At 44.2% G+C, this 19,083-nt stretch overlaps 1 protein-coding gene across 3 annotated transcripts in view; it reads left to right on the top strand.

The window, feature by feature from the left end:
- Positions 1-16,121, top strand: part of CENPN (centromere protein N) — a 29,744-nt gene extending 13,623 nt beyond the window's left edge. The window contains exons 7-11 of one of the 3 annotated variants that reach the window (XM_075940012.1): positions 1,547-1,648; positions 2,498-2,555; positions 10,992-11,104; positions 14,122-14,245; positions 14,545-16,121. In XM_075940012.1, coding sequence (XP_075796127.1) covers positions 1,547-1,648; positions 2,498-2,555; positions 10,992-11,104; positions 14,122-14,245; positions 14,545-14,660 — 513 coding nt within the window. In that variant the 3' untranslated portion in view covers positions 14,661-16,121. The remainder of the gene's footprint in view (positions 1-1,546; positions 1,649-2,497; positions 2,556-10,991; positions 11,105-14,121; positions 14,246-14,544) is intronic. The other 2 variants (XM_006122675.3, XM_006122673.3) reach the window with 2 other exon arrangements.
- Positions 16,122-19,083: the final 2,962 nt, after the last annotated feature.

The following is a 19,083-nucleotide window of genomic DNA, read 5'->3' as shown; positions in this document are numbered from 1 at the left end:
CGGGACCAACCCGGCAGGACCCCAGCTGCTCTGCCCCGGGCTTCCTGGAATCAGCTGCTGATCTGTTTCAGCAGCGGCTGACTTGGGGATCCCTGGGGCAGAGCAGCTGGGGTGCTGCCGGGTTGGTCCCGCAGCGCCGAGGGGCAGCGCTACGGGACCAACCAGGCAGCACCCCAGCTGCTTTGCCCCAGGTGTCGCGATTCAACCGCTGCTGAAACTCACGAGGAGCATCAGTTTCACCAGCAGGCTGAATCCGGACGCCTGGGGCAGAGCAGCTGGGGTGCCGGGGTTGGTCCCGTAGCGCCGCCCCTCGGCGCTGCGGGACCAACCTGGCAGCACCCCAGCTGCTCTGCCCCAGGCGTCCCCAAGTCAGCCGCTGCTGAAACAGATCAGCGGCTGATTCCAGGAAGCCCGGGGCAGAGCAGCTAGGGTCCTGCCGGGTTGGTCCCGCAGCGCCATCCTTTGGCGCTGCGGGACCAACCCGGCAGCACTCCAGCTGCTCTGCCCCAGGCGTCCCCAAGAGCAGCTGGGGTGCTGCCGGGTTGGTCCCGCAGCCCCTAGGGGCAGCGTTACGGGACCAACTGGGCAGTACCCCAGCTGCTCTGTCCCAGGCGTCCCCAAGAGCAGCTGGAGTGCTGCTGGGTTGGTGCCGAAGCGCCGCCCCTTGCCGCTGTGGACCAACCCAGCAGCACCCCAGCTGCTCTATTGCAGGCATCCCTGATTGAGCTGCTGCTGAAACTGACCAGCAGCGGCTGAATCAGGGACGCCTGGGGCAGAGCCGGACTATCGTAAGGGGGGGGCTATGAGGGGTCTGGGGTGGCATCCCCTCCCACCCCACTCCAGACCTCTCATAGCCCCCCCTTCTGATAGTCCGGCATATCTGATAGTCCGGCACCCCCTGGGTCCTAAAGGTGCCGGATTATCGGAAGTTTACTGTATATCCACACTTTTTTAATATTGCATGCAGCTGTAGTTGCCCCATCTCAAAAAAGATAAACTGGAAGTGGAAAAGGGCAAAATACATGATTAGGAGTATGGAACAGCATCCATATGAGGTGAGATTAATAAGCCTGACTTTTCAGTTTGGAAGAGAGATGACTAAGGAGGGATATAATATGATAAAGGTCTATAAAATCATGACTGGATATCACCAAGTGAAATTAATAGGCAGCAGATGTAAAACAAAAGGAAGTATTTCTTACTGTGCAGAGAATCCACCTTATCCCTAAGGATGCACAAAATAATGCAGAGCTTAGACTTATGTGGTGGGTTTTTTTTCTTGTTTTGTGTGTGTGGTAGTTGGAATCCTCTCTCCCTCAACTGTATATTCACTGTACCACTGCCAGGAACTTATGGCTTTATAACTGTCTGTTTAACTTGACATTTTTCACATATGAGAATCCTGTTGGATGACAGAGTGACTGAAGCTACACCTTAATAGTGGAATACAAATATCGCATTAGCCAAGAATGTATTGCATTTTATTATTAATGAAATTGTGACATAGGGCATGATGATAAAAATAATTTCAATTTGTATTTTAAAGGCACTGGTTCATGCGTCCAATTACCATGACATCCATGAAATGGAGCTCCGAAGCCGTTGTTTAGACTCCCTTAAAGATATTGTGTTTAAAAGGTATAGCCAGGTGAGCAACTTTTTAAAGTTTATTCTAAGCCAAGTCTTATTTTTTGTTTCAGAGCTGGCTCTAAACTAGCAGGTGGGGAAAAACTATTCCAGGAGTTGAGGTGGACAGCCTTTCAGTAAGGTAACATAAAATGGAGATCTAATACCTAGAGGCATTCCTGAATTATCAATTAAATTATGACATAAAAATGATCTAATCTTAGGGTTTGTACTTCATTGGGCTTCATAAAATACTGACTTAGCATCTATTAGAGTAGGTATTTACTCTGGTTGTTTAAAGGGTACAGGCAGTCCCCGGGTTACATGGATCCGACTTACATCAGATCCCTACTTACGAACGGGGTGAGGCAACCCCGCACTAGCTGCTTCCCCCCAGCAGACCAGGGAGACGCGAAGCTAGCGCCCCCCCACAGCAGACCAAGGAGACGCGGAGCGGCTTTTCTCAGCAGACACCTCAGCTTGAGAATAAAGGACTGAGGGAAGTGAGGCGTGGGAGAATAAAACTGAGCTCTGGAGAAATGTTTGGCTAGAGTTTCCCCTACATTATGTACCAGTTCCGACTTACATACAAATTCAACTTAAGAACAAACCTACAGTCCCTATCTTGTACGTAACCCGGGGACTGCCTGTACTTCCAAATGTTTTCTGAGTACAGTCAGGGAAAACATCACTTCCCAAAACTAGGATTTGAGATTTTTAACTTATTTGTAAAATCAAGGAGAAAACTGTTTCAGAAGGTATCCTAAAGAAATCTAAAACATGTTTCTAGCAAAGCGTTTAATATGAAATAAACTGATTGTAAAGACCTTATCTTTCCTCCTCCCACACTTTTTTGTATTTTGTTTTTTAGACTTTCCAAACTTATCACCCAAGACCTCTACAAGAAAGAAATGTGGCACCAGAAAAGGGTATATGCTTTTTTAATATAAAGTTTTTAAAATAAGCTTTGTTCTGAAATATTTCTTTTCAGACTTGCATTCTCACCTCTTCTATGTTTCTTGTTATAAAGTCCCAAGTAATTGTACTAACATTACATTTGTGGGCCTCAAGACTGTCACTTGATATATTGACATACCACTGAGCCCGCCTACTTGCACTTTGGGGCGATCCACCAGCCTGTCCTGCTGAGCCAGATCCTCCGATCTCTACCAACAGAGGTGGAGTCGCAGCCCATAGCAGAAGAATAAACACTGAGATCAGATCAGCTTTGGGAAGGCTCAGTCATAAGGACTTGCCACAGCACAAAGGTGCAAAGCCCCAATGGGACAAGAACCCCAGATAAATTTGTCCTCCTCTGAGTAAAGTTTTATACAGAGCAAGGTCATAAAATGTTAATTCCCTTTATTAATGAAAGAGAGGTTCACAGCATCTCTTCCTCCCTTCCCCCAGTAACAATTATTTACATTGGGTGTATTTATAAACAAAAGTGAATTATAAAAAGTAGAATAAGTATAAAAGTAGAATTTAAGTGGTCATAAGAGAGAGAAGAAAGAATAATGTAGTTTATTAAACAAAATAAAACAAAACATGCAAGCTAAGCTTAATACACTAAGAGAACTTGTTAAAAATCATATTTCTCATCTCAGTAGTTATGTCAGATAAAGTCCTTCTCGAGCCAGAGAAGCCCTTTCTGATCTGGGTTCAGAAGTTCTCCTGCATCCCTGTCATTAGTCCTTTTGTTTCCAGGGATTTTCATGTATCCTCTCGTGGTGGGGAAGCAGTCTGCAAAGCCAGCTGAAGACGATCAGTGTTTGCTTTCCTTGCCTTAAATAGAACAAGAACACACTGATATTAAATCTACCGACAGTATTCCTAATTTCAGATACATTCATACAAATAGAATATACACATTGAGTAAATTACAAACTTTCCAATGATATCTTACATGAACTATTTCGCGTAAAGTATTTTCTAGTTATGAATATCCATAAGAATATTTTTCATAAAGCATGAGGGAAGCCCTTTCACAACATGGATATTAGTCTCTTTGGAGAGGGGTACTATACTGCTCTAGTATTAGTCACAATAGATTTAGTAGGGATGTCAGTGTGTAGTCAACTATATGATTAACCTGTAAAACTGGGTTTATTGGTTAATCCTGTTGACTACATGCACTCCTCCCCCCCATACTCTTGCTGCTTCTTTAAGCTTGCTTCTCACGTGCACCGCAGAGTCCCCTGCCCTCCAGCCCCCTCTCGACTCCCATGCTGCTGCCTCTGATAGAGGCGACAGTGCAGAGGGTGATGGGGGGCAGCTATCCGGACCTATCTGCCTCTTCCCCACTCTCTGCACTGCTGCGCCTCTATCAGAGGCAGCAGCGCTGGCGTGGGGGAGGAGGGAGCTGATATACATGGGAAGCTGGCTCTGCAGAGTTGCTTCTTCCCTTCCACCTCGCAAAGGCAGCGGAAGGGGGGGCAGGCAGGGCCCAGGTTCACCCTGGACAGAGGTTGCCCCATGGGATGTTAGCACAGTCTTGTGCTTTCTGTATCAGAGGCAGTACCCTGGGGCAGCAGGTGAGGGCTGGTCTACAAAAGAAGCTGGTTTTTAACTCAGCTCCCTTTGTGGACCAGCTTCCACCTGTCACCCCACACTGTCACCAGCACAGGGTATGAGGGAGTTCCCCAGGAATGGATCTGGGAGCGCCCTGACTGCTGGCTCTGCCCCCAGGGACTATTGAATAATTGTCTAATGGATAATAGTTTGTGCAGTTACACAGATATCATGTAATTGAATAATTATAATTAGTATCTTTGTGTGGCGTGTGTTTTCAGTATTTTTTTCTCTAGGGGATTTGCGGCTGGGCACAGTGCTTTATTGAACCAGTCACTGCCAATTCTTACATGTGCCAGGAGAGGTAATTAAAGTGTGAGGCTGATCTACCCAAGACTTGATGGAACAACACCTTGATTCTTCAAGTCTCTGGTCCTTGGGATGTGCCTGTATCCTGCATTGCCTTGTATCCCTTCCAGTCCAAGAGCATATAGGCTAGAGCAGTTCCATACATCTATTTCTCAGTTCCCTCTTATAGCTTGTGGCAGTGGAAGGAAACATGGTCTGCTGCTCCCCGCAGCATTTTTTCACCAAATCAGTTTTTAAATATTAGGTTCATTACTTTGTGTGGATTCCTGTCTTCTTGGTAGCCCTTATTTGTTTTGTCTAGCTTCTTTGAGCCAACATGTCTTCCTGCCTAATGGTTGTGCCTAAACCTGATGGCTTTATGTCCCATCTGTTATGTGATGGACTTATTCGCTTAACTGGTGGACATGATCTTTTTTTTCCTGCTTGAGGGAAGGACAGAATTTGTAAGCTGTTCCTTCTCTCCCAGTACTTCTTGTTGCAGAGAAATTTTGCTAAAGCTACAAGAGCAATCCATGGGGAGCATTAGATTCAGAAAGATTCTTTTGACTGTAAAAATGGACACTTGTCCAAGGTATCCCATTTTTTTCAGTGCCTCTAAGTAGCAGGACTATTTCAAAAGCTTTAGTTACAGGTCCCAAAGAGCAGTTTCAGTCGGACATCCTCGGTCTTACGAACAGAGTTCAGCACTGACAGGAAGGGCAGAGCAACAAAGTCTAGCACTCATTTCCACTACTTTGAGGTGGAGCAGGCCTGAGCTCCACTATGGGTATGTCTACACTACCCTCCTAATTCGAAATAGGAGGGTAATGTAGGCATACCGCAATTGCAAATGAAGCCCAGGATTTGAATTTCCCGGGCTTCATTTGCATAAGCGGGGCTCCGCCATTTTTAAATCCCCGCTGGTTCGAACCCTGTACCGCGCGGCTACACGGGGCACGAACTAGGTAGTTCGAACTAGGCTTCCTAGTTCGAACTACCGTTACTCCTTGTGGAATGAGGAGTAATGGTAGTTCGAACTAGGAAGCCTAGTTCGAACTACCTAGTTCGTGCCCCGTGTAGCCGCGCGGTACAGGGTTCGAACCAGCGGGGATTTAAAAATGGCGGAGCCCCGCTTATGCAAATGAAGCCCAGGAAATTCAAATCCCGGGCTTCATTTGCAATTGCGGTATGCCTACATTACCCTCCTATTTCGAATTAGGAGGTTAGTGTAGACATACCCTATCAGGGTAACTCTCAAAAGAAGAGTCATAGGCTTTCTGACTTACCTAAATCCCTCAGTTGTCTCATCTGACTTGTGGCTGCCTAGTGGTATCTTCAGCACAGAAGAAATCTAGGCAGGACCATGCTGTTTGAGTGAAAGACAGATTCTGGACTGTTTCTCCCAAGAGTCGTAAGCTACTCATTGGGATAAAGAGCCTAAATGTCTTGCCTCTTTTCTACTACAAGTAGCAAACTGTCAAGCTCTATACAGGCAGTCCCCGAGTTACGCGGATCCGACTTATGTCGGATCCGCAGTTACGAACGGGGCTTTTCTCGCCCCGGAGGACGGGAGCAGCGGGACGCCAAGATGCGCTGCGGTCCGCCGCCCCCGTCCTCCGGGGCGAGAAAAGCTGCTCCCCGTCTCCCTGGTCTGCAGGGAGACGGGGAACAAAGCCTTGGATCACGCCCGCAGCGGGACAGCAGACCAGGGAGATGGGGAGCAAAGCCTCGGAGCATGCCAGCAGTGGGACAGCCGCGGCGCGCCTGGACTGTCCCGCTGCCCACGTGCTCTGCGGCTTTGCTCCGCGTCTCCCAGGTCAGCAGACCAGGGAGACGGAGCAAAGCCGTGGAGGACGTGAGCGGTCCCGCCACCCCCGTCTCCCTGGTCTGCTGGGGGGGGTGCAGCTAGTGCCCCCCTCCCCCCAGCAGACCAGGCTTTTCTTGCCTACCCCTGGGGTAGACCAGCTGTGGGCTGCCGGGTTGGTCCCGCAGCGCCTCTCCGGACCAACCCGGCAGCACCCCAGCTGCTCTGCCCCAGGCGTCCTGATTCAGCCGCTGCTGGTCAGTTTCAGCAGCGGCTGACTTGGGGACGCCTGGGGCAGAGCAGCTGAGGTGCTGCTGGGTTGCTCCAGTAGCGCCGAGGAGCTGCGCTACTGGAGCAACCCAGCAGCACCCCGCCTCTCTGCCCCAGGCGTCCCCAAGTCAGCCGCTGCTGAAACTGACCAGCGGCTGACTACAGGAAGCCCGAGGCAGAGTTGCTCTGCCCCAGGCTTTCTGGAATCAGCCACTGATCAGTTTCAGCAGCAGCTGACTTGGGGACGCCTGGGTTTCTTAAGTTGAATCTGTATGTAAGTCGGAACTGGCGTCCAGATTCAGCCGTGGTTGAAACTGATCAGTTTCAGCAGCGGCTGATGCCAGTTCCGACTTACATACAGATTCAACTTAAGAACAAACCTACAGTCCCTATCTTGTACGTAACCCGGGGACTGCCTGTATAAGAAAACCTGATATGGCACTCTGCCTCATTCTTTGTTGACAACGTCCTAAGAAAGGCCTGGTCTGATGTGTCTCAGTTCAGGTGGACAAATAGCAACCAATATTTCTTCCTCAAACAATCTTAGATTCTTCTGATACAGCAGCCTTTTACAGCAGCCATGGGAAGAACTATCCTGATTATAATGTTTAGGATTTCTCAGAAAACTATAGTATATAAAATCTCCCCTTGAAAAGATCAGACACATTTAGTTCACCTGCTGATGAGTTGCTGGCAAACCCTAAAGGATTTTAAGACAATACTGGGTATTGATGATACATCCGCTACCAGGAGAAAACTTTCGAGTAGTTCTTAAATCAGCAACAGATGTCTGCTGATTTCACTTCTAAAGGGAAGTCTTATTTCTGCAAGGAAGCCCTATGCTGCATTTTCCTAACAAGTTTGATGTTCAAGTTGAGAGCCAGGTCCTAATCTGACCAGAGCATCCTTCTCACTGCTGTTTGTGGTTGTCACTTTTGCGTCTTTGCAGCCATGGGCTGGGATTACTGTAGGCCAGTGAGTATCTGAGATTACCAAGGTTACTCCATATTATTCCTGACTTTTTGTAGGGACCCATCTTATGAGATAACCGAGAAAAGATGTGGATTCAGTACTTAAAATAGGAGCCATAGGGAATACCACCTCAGGTGTTCAGAGGGTGAGATTTCTATTCTTATTATTTGTACACAAAAGAATAGACAGAATGCATTCTATCCTGAATGGGCATGAACTAAACAAATTAATTTTCTGACTCACTTGGAGTGGTGACAGCAGTCTCCATTACTTTCTCTTTAGAACAGTGACACTTAAACCCCAGTGGTTCAGGAGCCAAATTAGCAATCAATCTTGTCCAGAAAAGCCAGAAATAGTGTGAATTCACTGTTTCATTTGCTGTTTTGATATGTATAATATTCTCACAGAAAAATGACTGACCAATATCAACTACAATTTTTTAATAGTGTAGTGAAAAGCATCCTGATTGATTAACTTTTTGGGACCGGTTCTGTTCGTGATCTTCATCAGTGTTTTAGATGATGGCATAGAGAGTACGCTTATTAAGTTTGCAGATGATACCAAGCTGGGGAGGGGTTGCAAGTGATTTGGAGGATAGGGTCAAAATTCAAAATGATCTGGACAAACTAGAGAAGTGGTCTGAGGTTAACAGGATGAAGTTTAATAAGGACAAATGCAAAGTACTCCACTTAGGAAGGAACGATCTGTTTCATGCCCACAGAATGGGAAGTGACTGTCTAGAAAGGAGTACTGCTGAAAGGGATTTAGGGATCATGGTGGGCCACAAGTTAAACATGTTACCCTTTTTGCCCCCCCCCCCCAAAAAAGCAAACATGATTCTGGAATGCATTAACAGGAGTGTTGTGGGCAAGACACGAGAAGTCATTCTTCTGCTCTACTCTGTGCTGACTAGGCCTCAATTGAAGTAGTGTGTCCGGTTCTGGGCACCACATTTCAAGAAAGATGTGGAGAAATTGGAGAAGGTCCAGAGAAGAGCAACAAAAATGATTAAAGGTCTAGAAAACATGACCTATGAGGGAAGACTGAAACAATTGGGCTTGTTTGGTTTAGAAAAGAGACGACTGAAAAGGGACATGATAGTGGTTTTCAGATATCTAAAACAGTGTAACGGGGAGGTAGAAAAAAGTGTTCTCCTTGGCCTCTGAGGATAGGACAAGAAGCAATGTGCTTAAATTGGAGCAAGGGAGGTTTAGGTTGGACATTAGGAAAAACTTTCTAACTGACAGGGTGGTTAAACACTGAAATAAATTGCTTAGGGAGGTTGTGGAATCTCCATCTCTGGAGATATTTAAGAGCAGGGTAGACAGACAGCTGTCAGGGATGATCTAAACAGTGCTTGTTCCTGCCATGAGGGCAGGGAGCTGAACTTGATGACTTCTTGAGGTCCCTTCCGGTTCTAGGATTCTATGAATAACTTACATTGGTTAATAATTAAATCTATTTAATATCCTGTGACTCTCTGCAGCACATGAAAGAGCTACTCATTTTATACAACATATTACGTTTTGGCCTACCTATACTAAGGTCCCCAGAATATTCCCTACATTCTTGGCAATAATGGAAGCCCATCTGAGCCACCAGGGAATACATGTTTACCTGTTCTTGGACAATTGGTTTCTGAGAGGGATATCACCAGACAGCTTCCAGCACCTTATCCATAGTTTTCAATTATTTAGCTTAATTCATGCTAATTTAAGGTGCACTCTCTCACTTCTACCCAGTCCATGGAATTTACTGGGACCATTCTGGATTCCTTCCTCTAGCCAGGCTTCAGATCATTTATGGGACAACCTGCAGTAACAGCAAGAAACTGCCTCAAATCATTAGGTTAAATGGCATTGTGCACTTCAGTGACTGTTGCTTTCCAGACTACACCTCCACTCTTTCCAAGTCTGGCTAAGGTCTGTTGACTAACTCCCAGAACATCAAATGGACATTCAATTCATGATTCTGAATCATTACCTAGCATTGGTCTGCATATGTTACAGTAACTATTCTCTTTGAAATATTTTATCTACCTGGCTCCTCTGACCTAACCTCCATTCCCAGTACAGATTGATTTTTCCAGATAAATTAATAACTGGCAAGGGCAGGGATGGGCAAAGGGCCTCTGTGGCCAAGAACTGACCTGTCAAGCGAGTGAATCCAGCCTGTGGAGGCCCTGCTGCTCCCCCCCCTACCCCTCCAGGCCAATTAAGGCCTGGGGCGGGAGAGCGCACGAAGCCTTCTCCACTCTACCCCCAGCCCTTGAAAGCGCCGTATGCTCCTAGCAGGCCAGGAGGAGGTTTCGGACGCTCCCTTGCCCCCAGGTCATAATTGACCTGGGGGCGGGGGAGCGTGCAAAACCTCCTCCCGCCCTGCTAGGAGCACATGGCGCTTTGAAGTGCTGGGCTCTGCTTGCAGGGTGGGAGGGGAGAGTGGAGGAGGCTTCGCATGCTCCCCCACCTTCAGGCCCTAATTGGCTTAGGGGCAAGGGAGCATGGGAAGTTTCCTCCCACACCAGGGGCATGGGCACCTAGGGGGAACATGGGGTGGGGCAAAGGTACTCCCTCTCCCCCAGACAAATCATGGTCTGGGGGTGGGGAACACAGAAAATATCTTGACCCCCACCCCTTCCGCTTGATGCCCGGGGCCACTTCAGAAATTTCTGAAGTGGCCCCCAGCAAAAAATTATTGCTCACCCCAGGGCTAGGACCACACTGGCCTATTTCCCTTGAGTAGGAGGGCATGAAGACCTGCAGGGCACAAGCTCAGCTCCAGTGAATACTGATAATCAGAAGATTTTGGGTCTTACGCATATGAGATGAATGTTCATGATAAGTAGGCTCCATGTAGATAAAACACCTTGAACCACACTTCTGTCTTCCCTTTTATGAGATAACAGCATGTTTGATTTCTGGCTGGCTTCTGCAGGGTTGTCTTTACTAAGAAAACCAGAATGAAGTTCTGAAGCTGTTGTTGTTGCATAATAACGTCTGTTGAATTACTTGTTAAGAAATAAATTGTTTTGGGTGTTTGAAAAACAGCTAATGAAATCTTGTGAATTTCACAAAAGCAATCTTCATATACATTTAAAAAATAAATAGTCTAACTTCTAAAAGCCTGGGTGGATGGATTGATGTGCCTAAAATTAAGCTGCCTTGTAGCATTTGCTTAGGCACGTTGTGAATGTGTGAGATGCAAGCTTTTACTCCCCTACCCACAAAGAGCACATTGCTAAACATTTTTCCCTTTTTTTTGGTCAAGCTGTTTTATTGGTTTGGAGTTGTTTTTAAGTGGTGAATTTTCATACTTCATCAGCTATCTGCCAGATGATCATTTTATGAATGTGGTGTTTTTTCTGGGTATGTCGCTCCTAAAAATTATTCCCAAAGAAATGGAACATATGCATAATAACTAAATGCCACGAGAGTTAACAAGGTGTGTTTTCCCCCTCCAGTGGATCCAAGGATAATTCAAGAAAATAAAAGGGAAAAGGAGAGAATCCAGAGAGTGAATCAGGAGGTCTTTGGCAATGGTCTCCAACCGAAAATAGAATTTGCACAATATAAGGTGAAAACAAGTTTAATGCTTCTAATTTGGTTAAAATGAACTAATTAGTAGATGTGTTAAAGCACAATTGCAAAGAATTCTCTAGTTTTTTCATCAACCTTTTTTCATAAAACAATTAGATTTTTCAGAAACTAGTTACAATTATAGCTTTCTAATGCAGAGCTCTTGGTGCATTCTTTGGGCACTTGATGTCATTAAATTAGATTTAAAATGCTGGATCATATCTCAGTCTTGCATCATCCATACTAACTGAGTAATACAGGTAACTTTAATTTGATCATAATCTTGGGAACAAAGTGTTTTGGATGTTGTACTATAATAAAATGAGATTTGAAGTACTGATGAAATGGAATTCCAGATTATAGAGAGTCTTCTACAAAGTTGAAGAATATCTATTTATAACAGAAAACTCTTTATGTATCATTACAAATTCCAAGAGATGACCATTAATGTTTTATGCTATACATTGGACGTGATTCTTTTTTTAGTGCAGAATTATTTGCCGTAAAAGGGCACCGCTGAATTCATTTAAAAAAAAAAAATTATCCACCTAAACATGTGTGTTCACTAGAAAAGAGGTTGTTGAAAGACATTGTGACGGCTTCTAGTTCAGGCACGAGCGCTTAACCCTCCCACATCGGGGTTACGGCCCTGCGAGCCCACGTACATTGAGGTTCCGGGGCATTTTGCTCGGTGGAACCAAGGAAGTGAGGGAGGGGAAATGGGTGGATAGGGGGACCCGGGCCCTCCCTCTCCACTGGGTCCCAGTCCGGGACCCTAAGGGTTTGGGTCTTTAGCCCTCACCCGGCTGACGGGGTCCCACCCTGTAACACGTCAGCCCACGGGCACCAGTAAGGCCCTGCCCCGGGCTGCTTTCTAGCCTTCCCTGCACCGGTCTGGCGGGACCACGGCCTCTCGGCCCTTACCTCCCCAGTGGTGGCCTGTGTCAGCCTGCCTGCGTCCTCATCCAGCGTCCTCCGGATTTGGTTCCTCAGCCGGGGGGGAAGGGATCGCACCCTGGCACCTTCCCCCCCCTGCTCTGGCCCCGGCCCCAGCTTTAAATGGCCTGCCGGGGCTCACGTCTCCAGTGTCCACCCCACCCCCAGCTTTGCTGGTCCTCCTACACCGCGGCATAGGGGCTGGGCTGCGTTCCAGCTTGCCCCGCCCCCGGCGTGCTCGGGAAACGCCGCCTGCTCCTGCCTTGTGCCGGGTGCGGGGAATGCGGTGTCCCAGCGGGGACTCCGCGGGGGCGTGCCTCCTGTGTTTTCCTGGGGGGTGATAGCCGCGGCTCTCCCTGAGTGCGGGCCGGGGTCGGACCGTCACAGACATAAATAAAATAATTCTGATAGGCCACTGACTTTTAAAATGAATGCTCAAGATGTGAAGTCAAAGAAGTTAATCAAAGCAGCATGTTGATGCAGCTGCTTTTTAAAAAAACAACTATGGTTGTGGGAGGAACCGGCTTGAAATGGCTTAAGTGATGTCTGAGAAAAGAATCCAGATTGGAACCATCAGGTGAGGAAAGGAGCAAAGGGAGACACAAAGGCAACCAAAACACTTGAGCAAGGGAAAAAGGCATTTGAGGGTAGTGGAAGCCTCACAGGGCAGGGAGATCTGTCCTAATTTGGGCCAGAATTGGATTGGATTATTTAGAGACTCTCTTAAAATAAATAATTTTAGGATATTAGGTATGAGAAGTCTACCTTGAACAATATCAGGCACTGCGTCTCGTTGCTGCAGGGGGATCAGTTGACCAGTGGAAGTGCTAAGGCAGGCTACCTGTCCTGGCATCGTGGTGCAGACTGCACAACTCCTACATTGGGAAGAGGAGAGAGCATAAAGGGTTCCTTCCGTGCATTGCTACTGCCCAAAGCACTAGCTTCACACTTGCATTGTCTGGGAACCTGCTGCTGGCTGCTTTTGGGGCACAGCATGGTCAACAGTGCCAGGAGAGGCAGGAAGCCAGCCTTAGCACCCCCGCTGCACCTCTGACTGGGAGCCGCTCAAGGTAAGCTCTTCCTGCCACAGCTCTGACACCCACCCCGCTCCCTCAAAGCTCTTCTCCTCAGCCCCACCCTGGAGCCCACATTCTAGTCAAATTACGTTGGGTTGTGGACATCAACAATTTTCTTAAATGAGTCATGAGAAAAAAATTGAAAACCACTGCTCTAAAATATCTAATAATCTCACAGGAGGCAGTAGATTTTTCTTAGGTAAAACTTGTGATTGGAATATCTACTCCCACAACCTAGCTAATGAGATGTCAATCATTTCTGTGTTTAACTCAAAAGGGGACACTAAACCTATGCTCAGGGCTTGACAGATCATGTGATCTATTCGCCCATGGTGAGTAGACTACAAGTTGGCACAGCCAGCACTGCGCAATCTGCGCATTGCACAGCTCGCAGAACCATGCGGCTGGTGAGCAGGGCTCGCCGCCGCTTGGCAAGCCCTGCCTATGCTTAAAATGTGTTTAAATATTTTTCCAAGCAACACTTTATATTCTCTAATCTCTTTGAAATCCTAACTTGTTTATTTTATGCACTAATCTGTTTTTTGTTCACATGGGTCTTTCATTCACCAAATATGGGGGGGAGGAGGGTTTTTTTTTTTTTTAAATAAGTAATAGCGATCATGAAACAAAAAAAGCTGACAGGTTAAGGACAAGTATGGTACTTGACATCTCTCTTGAATAAATAATTTAATATGTTTCTAACCTTTGTAATATCCTTTAATACTTTAAAAAAGGCCAGTTAGTGTTCTTTATTTTAATTTATTTTTAATTTTAAAAAAGGTCAATTGGATGTCTGGTTACTAGAGATGAGGACATGAGGGGTTCATCACTGAACACCAGGAAATGCTTGTCTTACGGTTTAGCGCAACAGTTATTTTCCCAGTAGAGAGAAGAGAAGACCCATCTTTTTAAAAAAGCATGACTATAATCTTTGTTTTTAATAGTATTTACATACATAAAGTCATATCTTTGCTTAGGTCCCCTGAATACTTTGTGTTCACAGCTTGAAACAATGTTTAAAGGTGAACCTGAAATGGACATCCTTACTGAAAAAGAGCCATTCAGATGTGTAGTCAAATTTTCCAGCCCCCATCTTTTAGAAGCATTGAAATCTTTAGCACCAGCAGGTGAGTGCTATAATATAACAGGTAAACTATTGTTCTGTGTTATCTTTCATTTAGACTGGATATTTGAGTGGTTAATCTGACTTTTGTGTACATATAGAAATGTAATAAACTATGAGAATTCTTTTGTAGATAGCCTACCTACGGCTAGATTTGTACAAAAACATGAGTTTACATGTTTTATTTACTTATAAAATTGCAGCGATTGAACAGGGATACGCAATTTGTACATTTAATCTAAATCATGTGGGAAAGAAAGTGTGGATGAGTTAAGCTATAATTTTTTCCCCTTCTTCCTCCAGGTATGGCTGATGCACCTCTATCACCATTACTTACATGCATACCACAAAAAGCCAGAAACTATTTTAAAATTAAGGAGCGAAAAGATATACTTTCAGCAAGTTGTCTAGGCTCTTGACTTTTTTTTTACTGCGAAGACTCATTCACCAAGAATTGTGTATGTATTGTATTTAACTATTGGTATCTAATCTAATCAAAATATACATTTAAGAACCATTTTTAAAGCTAATTTATTGTTTGGTAATTCCTTATATCATTTTAAATGATAGCTTAAATTTAAAATAATACTTTTTCCTTACTGTTGTTTTTAAACAATGAGTTAGCCAATGAGACTGACGTAATGGCCTGTCATCTAGCAGATAGCTGAATTTACAGTTTCAGCTAATTGAACCAGTTCATTGAAGTTCTTCTACAGATCGTAATGTATTTGGTGAGCACACAATAAATTAGAGATCAGATCTAATCGGAATGCAGAAAGTCAAATAACGTACCAGATTAGTCTTTTCACTGTACCGGTATCACTTAATAAAATAGTTAAATCTACAGTCTGTCATCCAGTATAAAAGATACTAATTCTGAGTGAGAATGTCAGGAGACAAAAAAACTCTACTTGGAAAACTAACATTCTAGCCTTGCCTTGACATTTTCATTTCAACAGAAGACTTCCTTCCTGTGACAATAGTCTATTATCATGACTTCATTTATAGCGAGATCCATGTATTTGATTACTTATTTTTAAATGATGTTTTAGACTTCTGATTGACTAGCAAAAGCTGACATCAAACATTTGGACCCTTATAATCAATAAACAGATGTGATACTTAATGTACAATAGGTTTTTAACAGTTTATTTTATCAATTGACTGACAAGATATCTAAACAATTAAAGTTAACTTTCCCCATAAGAATGAGATGCAGAAACTTTCTGTTGAAGCAAAACTTGCTACTTTGGGGAAGTAGTGTTTTTAAATGCATATCTTTCTAGGGTCTGATCCTGCAACACTTTTTGCACACTAAAATTTGTGACTTTATTTACATAAATATTGCAATGTAATATCAAGAAGAAATAGGGTTTCCAGTAAAGTTCGAAGTGTTCTGACTTGCACAGAAATTTTGAATTTAACCCTTTTAATATTTGAGCTACAGATTTAATGTACATGGTTTGCAGATCATTTGTATTCAAAATGTAACTTAGATCCTGTGATGGTTAGCAATTTATTGTTGATGTATTTTGTATATTAAAAATTTTATTCACTTACCTCTGTAGGCAGAGAAAAATTTTCAGTAAGGTTGTGTTCTAGTATACCAAGCTATTTTGTTTGGTTTTGTGTGATATTTTGTTTGCCTTACATTTAAAGGACCAATAAAATTTGAAAGGACCAATAAATTTAAAGTAGATTTCAGTCTGACACATTTGTACTGAATATTTTTGTAATTATTATAAATTCAATTTTTTGGAATGTACACTACTGGATCTATGGTGCTAGTTTATAAGTACATTTTAACTAAAATTCAGCAGAATTGAAAGTGTTTAAATATAATATTAAGCTATTAAAAGACTTACCCAGAGTTGCCTTGGGCTGGAGTGTGTGTGCAAGAGTGAGGGTTGGGGTGTGAGGAGGGTTTCAGGGTGAGGATCCCATCTGGCAGGGCTTTCTCTATTCCCCCAGTCCTACTGGCTGCCATGGGCCTTCTGTCTGCACCCCCACTCCCTGTGCTGCAGCCAGGGGGCGGTGGGGAAGGTGATGACACCCCAGCCTTGCTGGTCATACCCTTGATGGTGTGGTTGCTCCCAGTGGTCTTTCTGCAATATAGTTCTCCCCTGCAGGCTCTCTGTCCTCCAGGGGCCACTCTCAATATTGCATCCCTCCTGTTCCCATCCCTTTCTATGTTATGGAAAAATAGTCCCATTCCTACCACTTCCTGTTTTCTTGGCACAACCAAACCCTGACTTTGCTTTAAGTTAGGAAAAGAGGAAGCTACATATCAAGTTTGGTGGCCCTAGATCTTACTTTTCAGGAGTATTTCTTAAACAGACTCTCAGATGGACAGAAAGACATTTCTAACATATATAGATTACTGTTCTGAAGAGTCTGTTTTAATTTGTGATCCAAACTAAGGCCTGTCCACAATTCCCATCAGGAGGGAAAGACTACTCATAAAAGCATAATTCAAAAAAGATGAATGTAAAAATCTGTTTCTATTATGGACAAGAACTGACTACACTTCTACCAGACTAGCTTAAAGTTCTGCTTTGCATTGGTACCTGTCTTGATATCTATCTGTCATATCCCCATATGCCATCATAGAAGTTAAACCTATATCCACCCCATATTCCAGTGTGCTTTCCTAGTGCTCTCTTCCAGGTGATAGTGATTTATGACAGAAAAGCAGAATTTTATTATCCAAGTGTTTTGCCAGCAGTTTTACTACTGCCTGGTTCTGCTTTCCAAAGGTGGTCTTCCATCCTGTGTTTTAGCAAAAGCAAGAAAATGAAAAGGTATCACCCTGAATGCAATAATCTGTTTTTCATTTGAATGCACATTTACTATTACCAATACAGACCACACACCACAACCTGCATGCAGCTACCCCCTTTCTTTTCCCCACCCAGTCTCCCTTTATCAAACTATATCCCCTCTAAACAAAACCACTACTACACTAACCATCCGTAATCTCTACTATGAGAATAGGGTAGTGTGGTGAAGGGGAAAGTTGAGGGACAAGAGTCATGGTTGTAGTATGTAGTCAGTGCTTTGTTAGTTTGTGCTTTTGGGTGAAAGAAATGTTTACTGTACATGGTTCCTAAGTGGGGAATGCGGCATACCCACTCATGCCCTGGCTGATGAAGCCCTACGCCGGCCACCTGGATTCCAGCAAGGACCTTTTCAATGCCCATCTCAGCCAAGCCGGGATGCAGGTGGAGTGTGCCTGCGAGCGCCTCAAGGGACGCTTCCACTGTCTCACTTGGAATGCAGAGGGAGTACACAGCTCTCTGTCAATGTTGCATGCATTCAGCACACACCTCACTTCATGTGCCCTTGCTTTAAGTGCATATCACTTTAGTAATACTAGTAGGAAAAAATCTGCATATACAGAAATCAGTGGAATCGTGGGTAACAGTAAACAAAATGTCTTGATATACACACAGAACCCTGATGGACTGCATGCAGCCCTGAAACCACACGTTGCCCACCACTGCAGTAAACCCCTTCAGATTCAGTGCCTGTTTTTGTAGGCCTGTTTTACAGTTGTTATTTAAATAGGACTCCTAGTACTATCTCCAACCTGAAAGACAACAGCATGCTAGTCCCCAAGTCTTCTTTGGGATTCTGTATTCTCAAAAGAACTGAGGGATGGCTGGACTTGATCTTCCCTTTATCTTTTGGTGGGGTTGCAGCACAAGGACACTTTGGGCACAAATGCAACCTACAAAATCTAATCTGATACACAGAAGATTCATGTTCACCAAAAGTGGAATCCATGTGTACAACTCAATTTGAAGAACCACAGTAAATGTGGAGAAAATGACTAATCTTCTTGTATCTAACTCAGTTTTCACACATGCATCTGATTTTCATGTAACATTCAGCCTCAAAGAGGAGTTTAATAAAAAATGAGTAGTTAGGTTCCTTCTTTCATTTAGGGCATGCTATGTCTAGACTGCAAAGTTGGGAAAAGATACACAAATTACAAACAGGAATTTGCATATCTTTTTGCACTTTTTTTCGGAAGATGCTTTTCCAAAATTTAACCCGTCTACACGGGGCCCAATTTCAGAAAAAATTTATCTTTCGGGACATCCTTTCTTCCTCACACAATGAAGATTACAGGGATGGAGAAAGAATGCATCCATTTTTTTGAAATTGTTCCGAAAAAGTGGATCCATTCCTTGGACGTAGCATTACTTTTCCAGGATACCTCTGCTTTTCTGGGAAAAGCTCTGCAGTGTAAACATAGCCTTAGAGAGGACTATTTTCCTGCTTGATACAAAGGAAGGACGTATATGTTCAACACACAAGATTTAATTGCATATGGTACATATTGTTTATTTGCTGTACAGTTTTAAGTGGATTAAAATAAAATGTTTGAAATGTGGTATTTTTGTTAATGCCCAAAGGAAAAGCCTTGCTATACATGTGTACATTTTTATAACCTTCAGGAATGCTCTGAGCCTGGATTATTATGTAGTTAATTAAAAGGATTTCACCATTCCTGTGAGATCAAAATGAACATATATTCATAGTGTGTCCCAGGGCTACTCAATTTTGGAAGCCGCCAGGAACCACAGCGATACTCTCAAGCACATGCTGAGAGCTGCAACTTACATGGGGTTGCATATATATGCAAATAGCTTCTTTCACACTGGCAGGCATAAATACAAAGATTAAGGCAAGACTACACACCATGCAGGCCCCATTTAAGCCAGTTCTGCTGATATTAATAAAATGCAATATTTACCTGATTTCCACCCATATGACAGCATTCTTAATGAGCAATGACAGTCCAGGAATATAACTACTAAAAGGCATAAAACCAGA

This window comes from Pelodiscus sinensis, chromosome 12 (genome assembly GCF_049634645.1).
Source record: "Pelodiscus sinensis isolate JC-2024 chromosome 12, ASM4963464v1, whole genome shotgun sequence".
Classification (NCBI taxonomy): domain Eukaryota; kingdom Metazoa; phylum Chordata; order Testudines; family Trionychidae; genus Pelodiscus; species Pelodiscus sinensis.
This window is presented reverse-complemented; position numbering and strand designations above follow the sequence as displayed.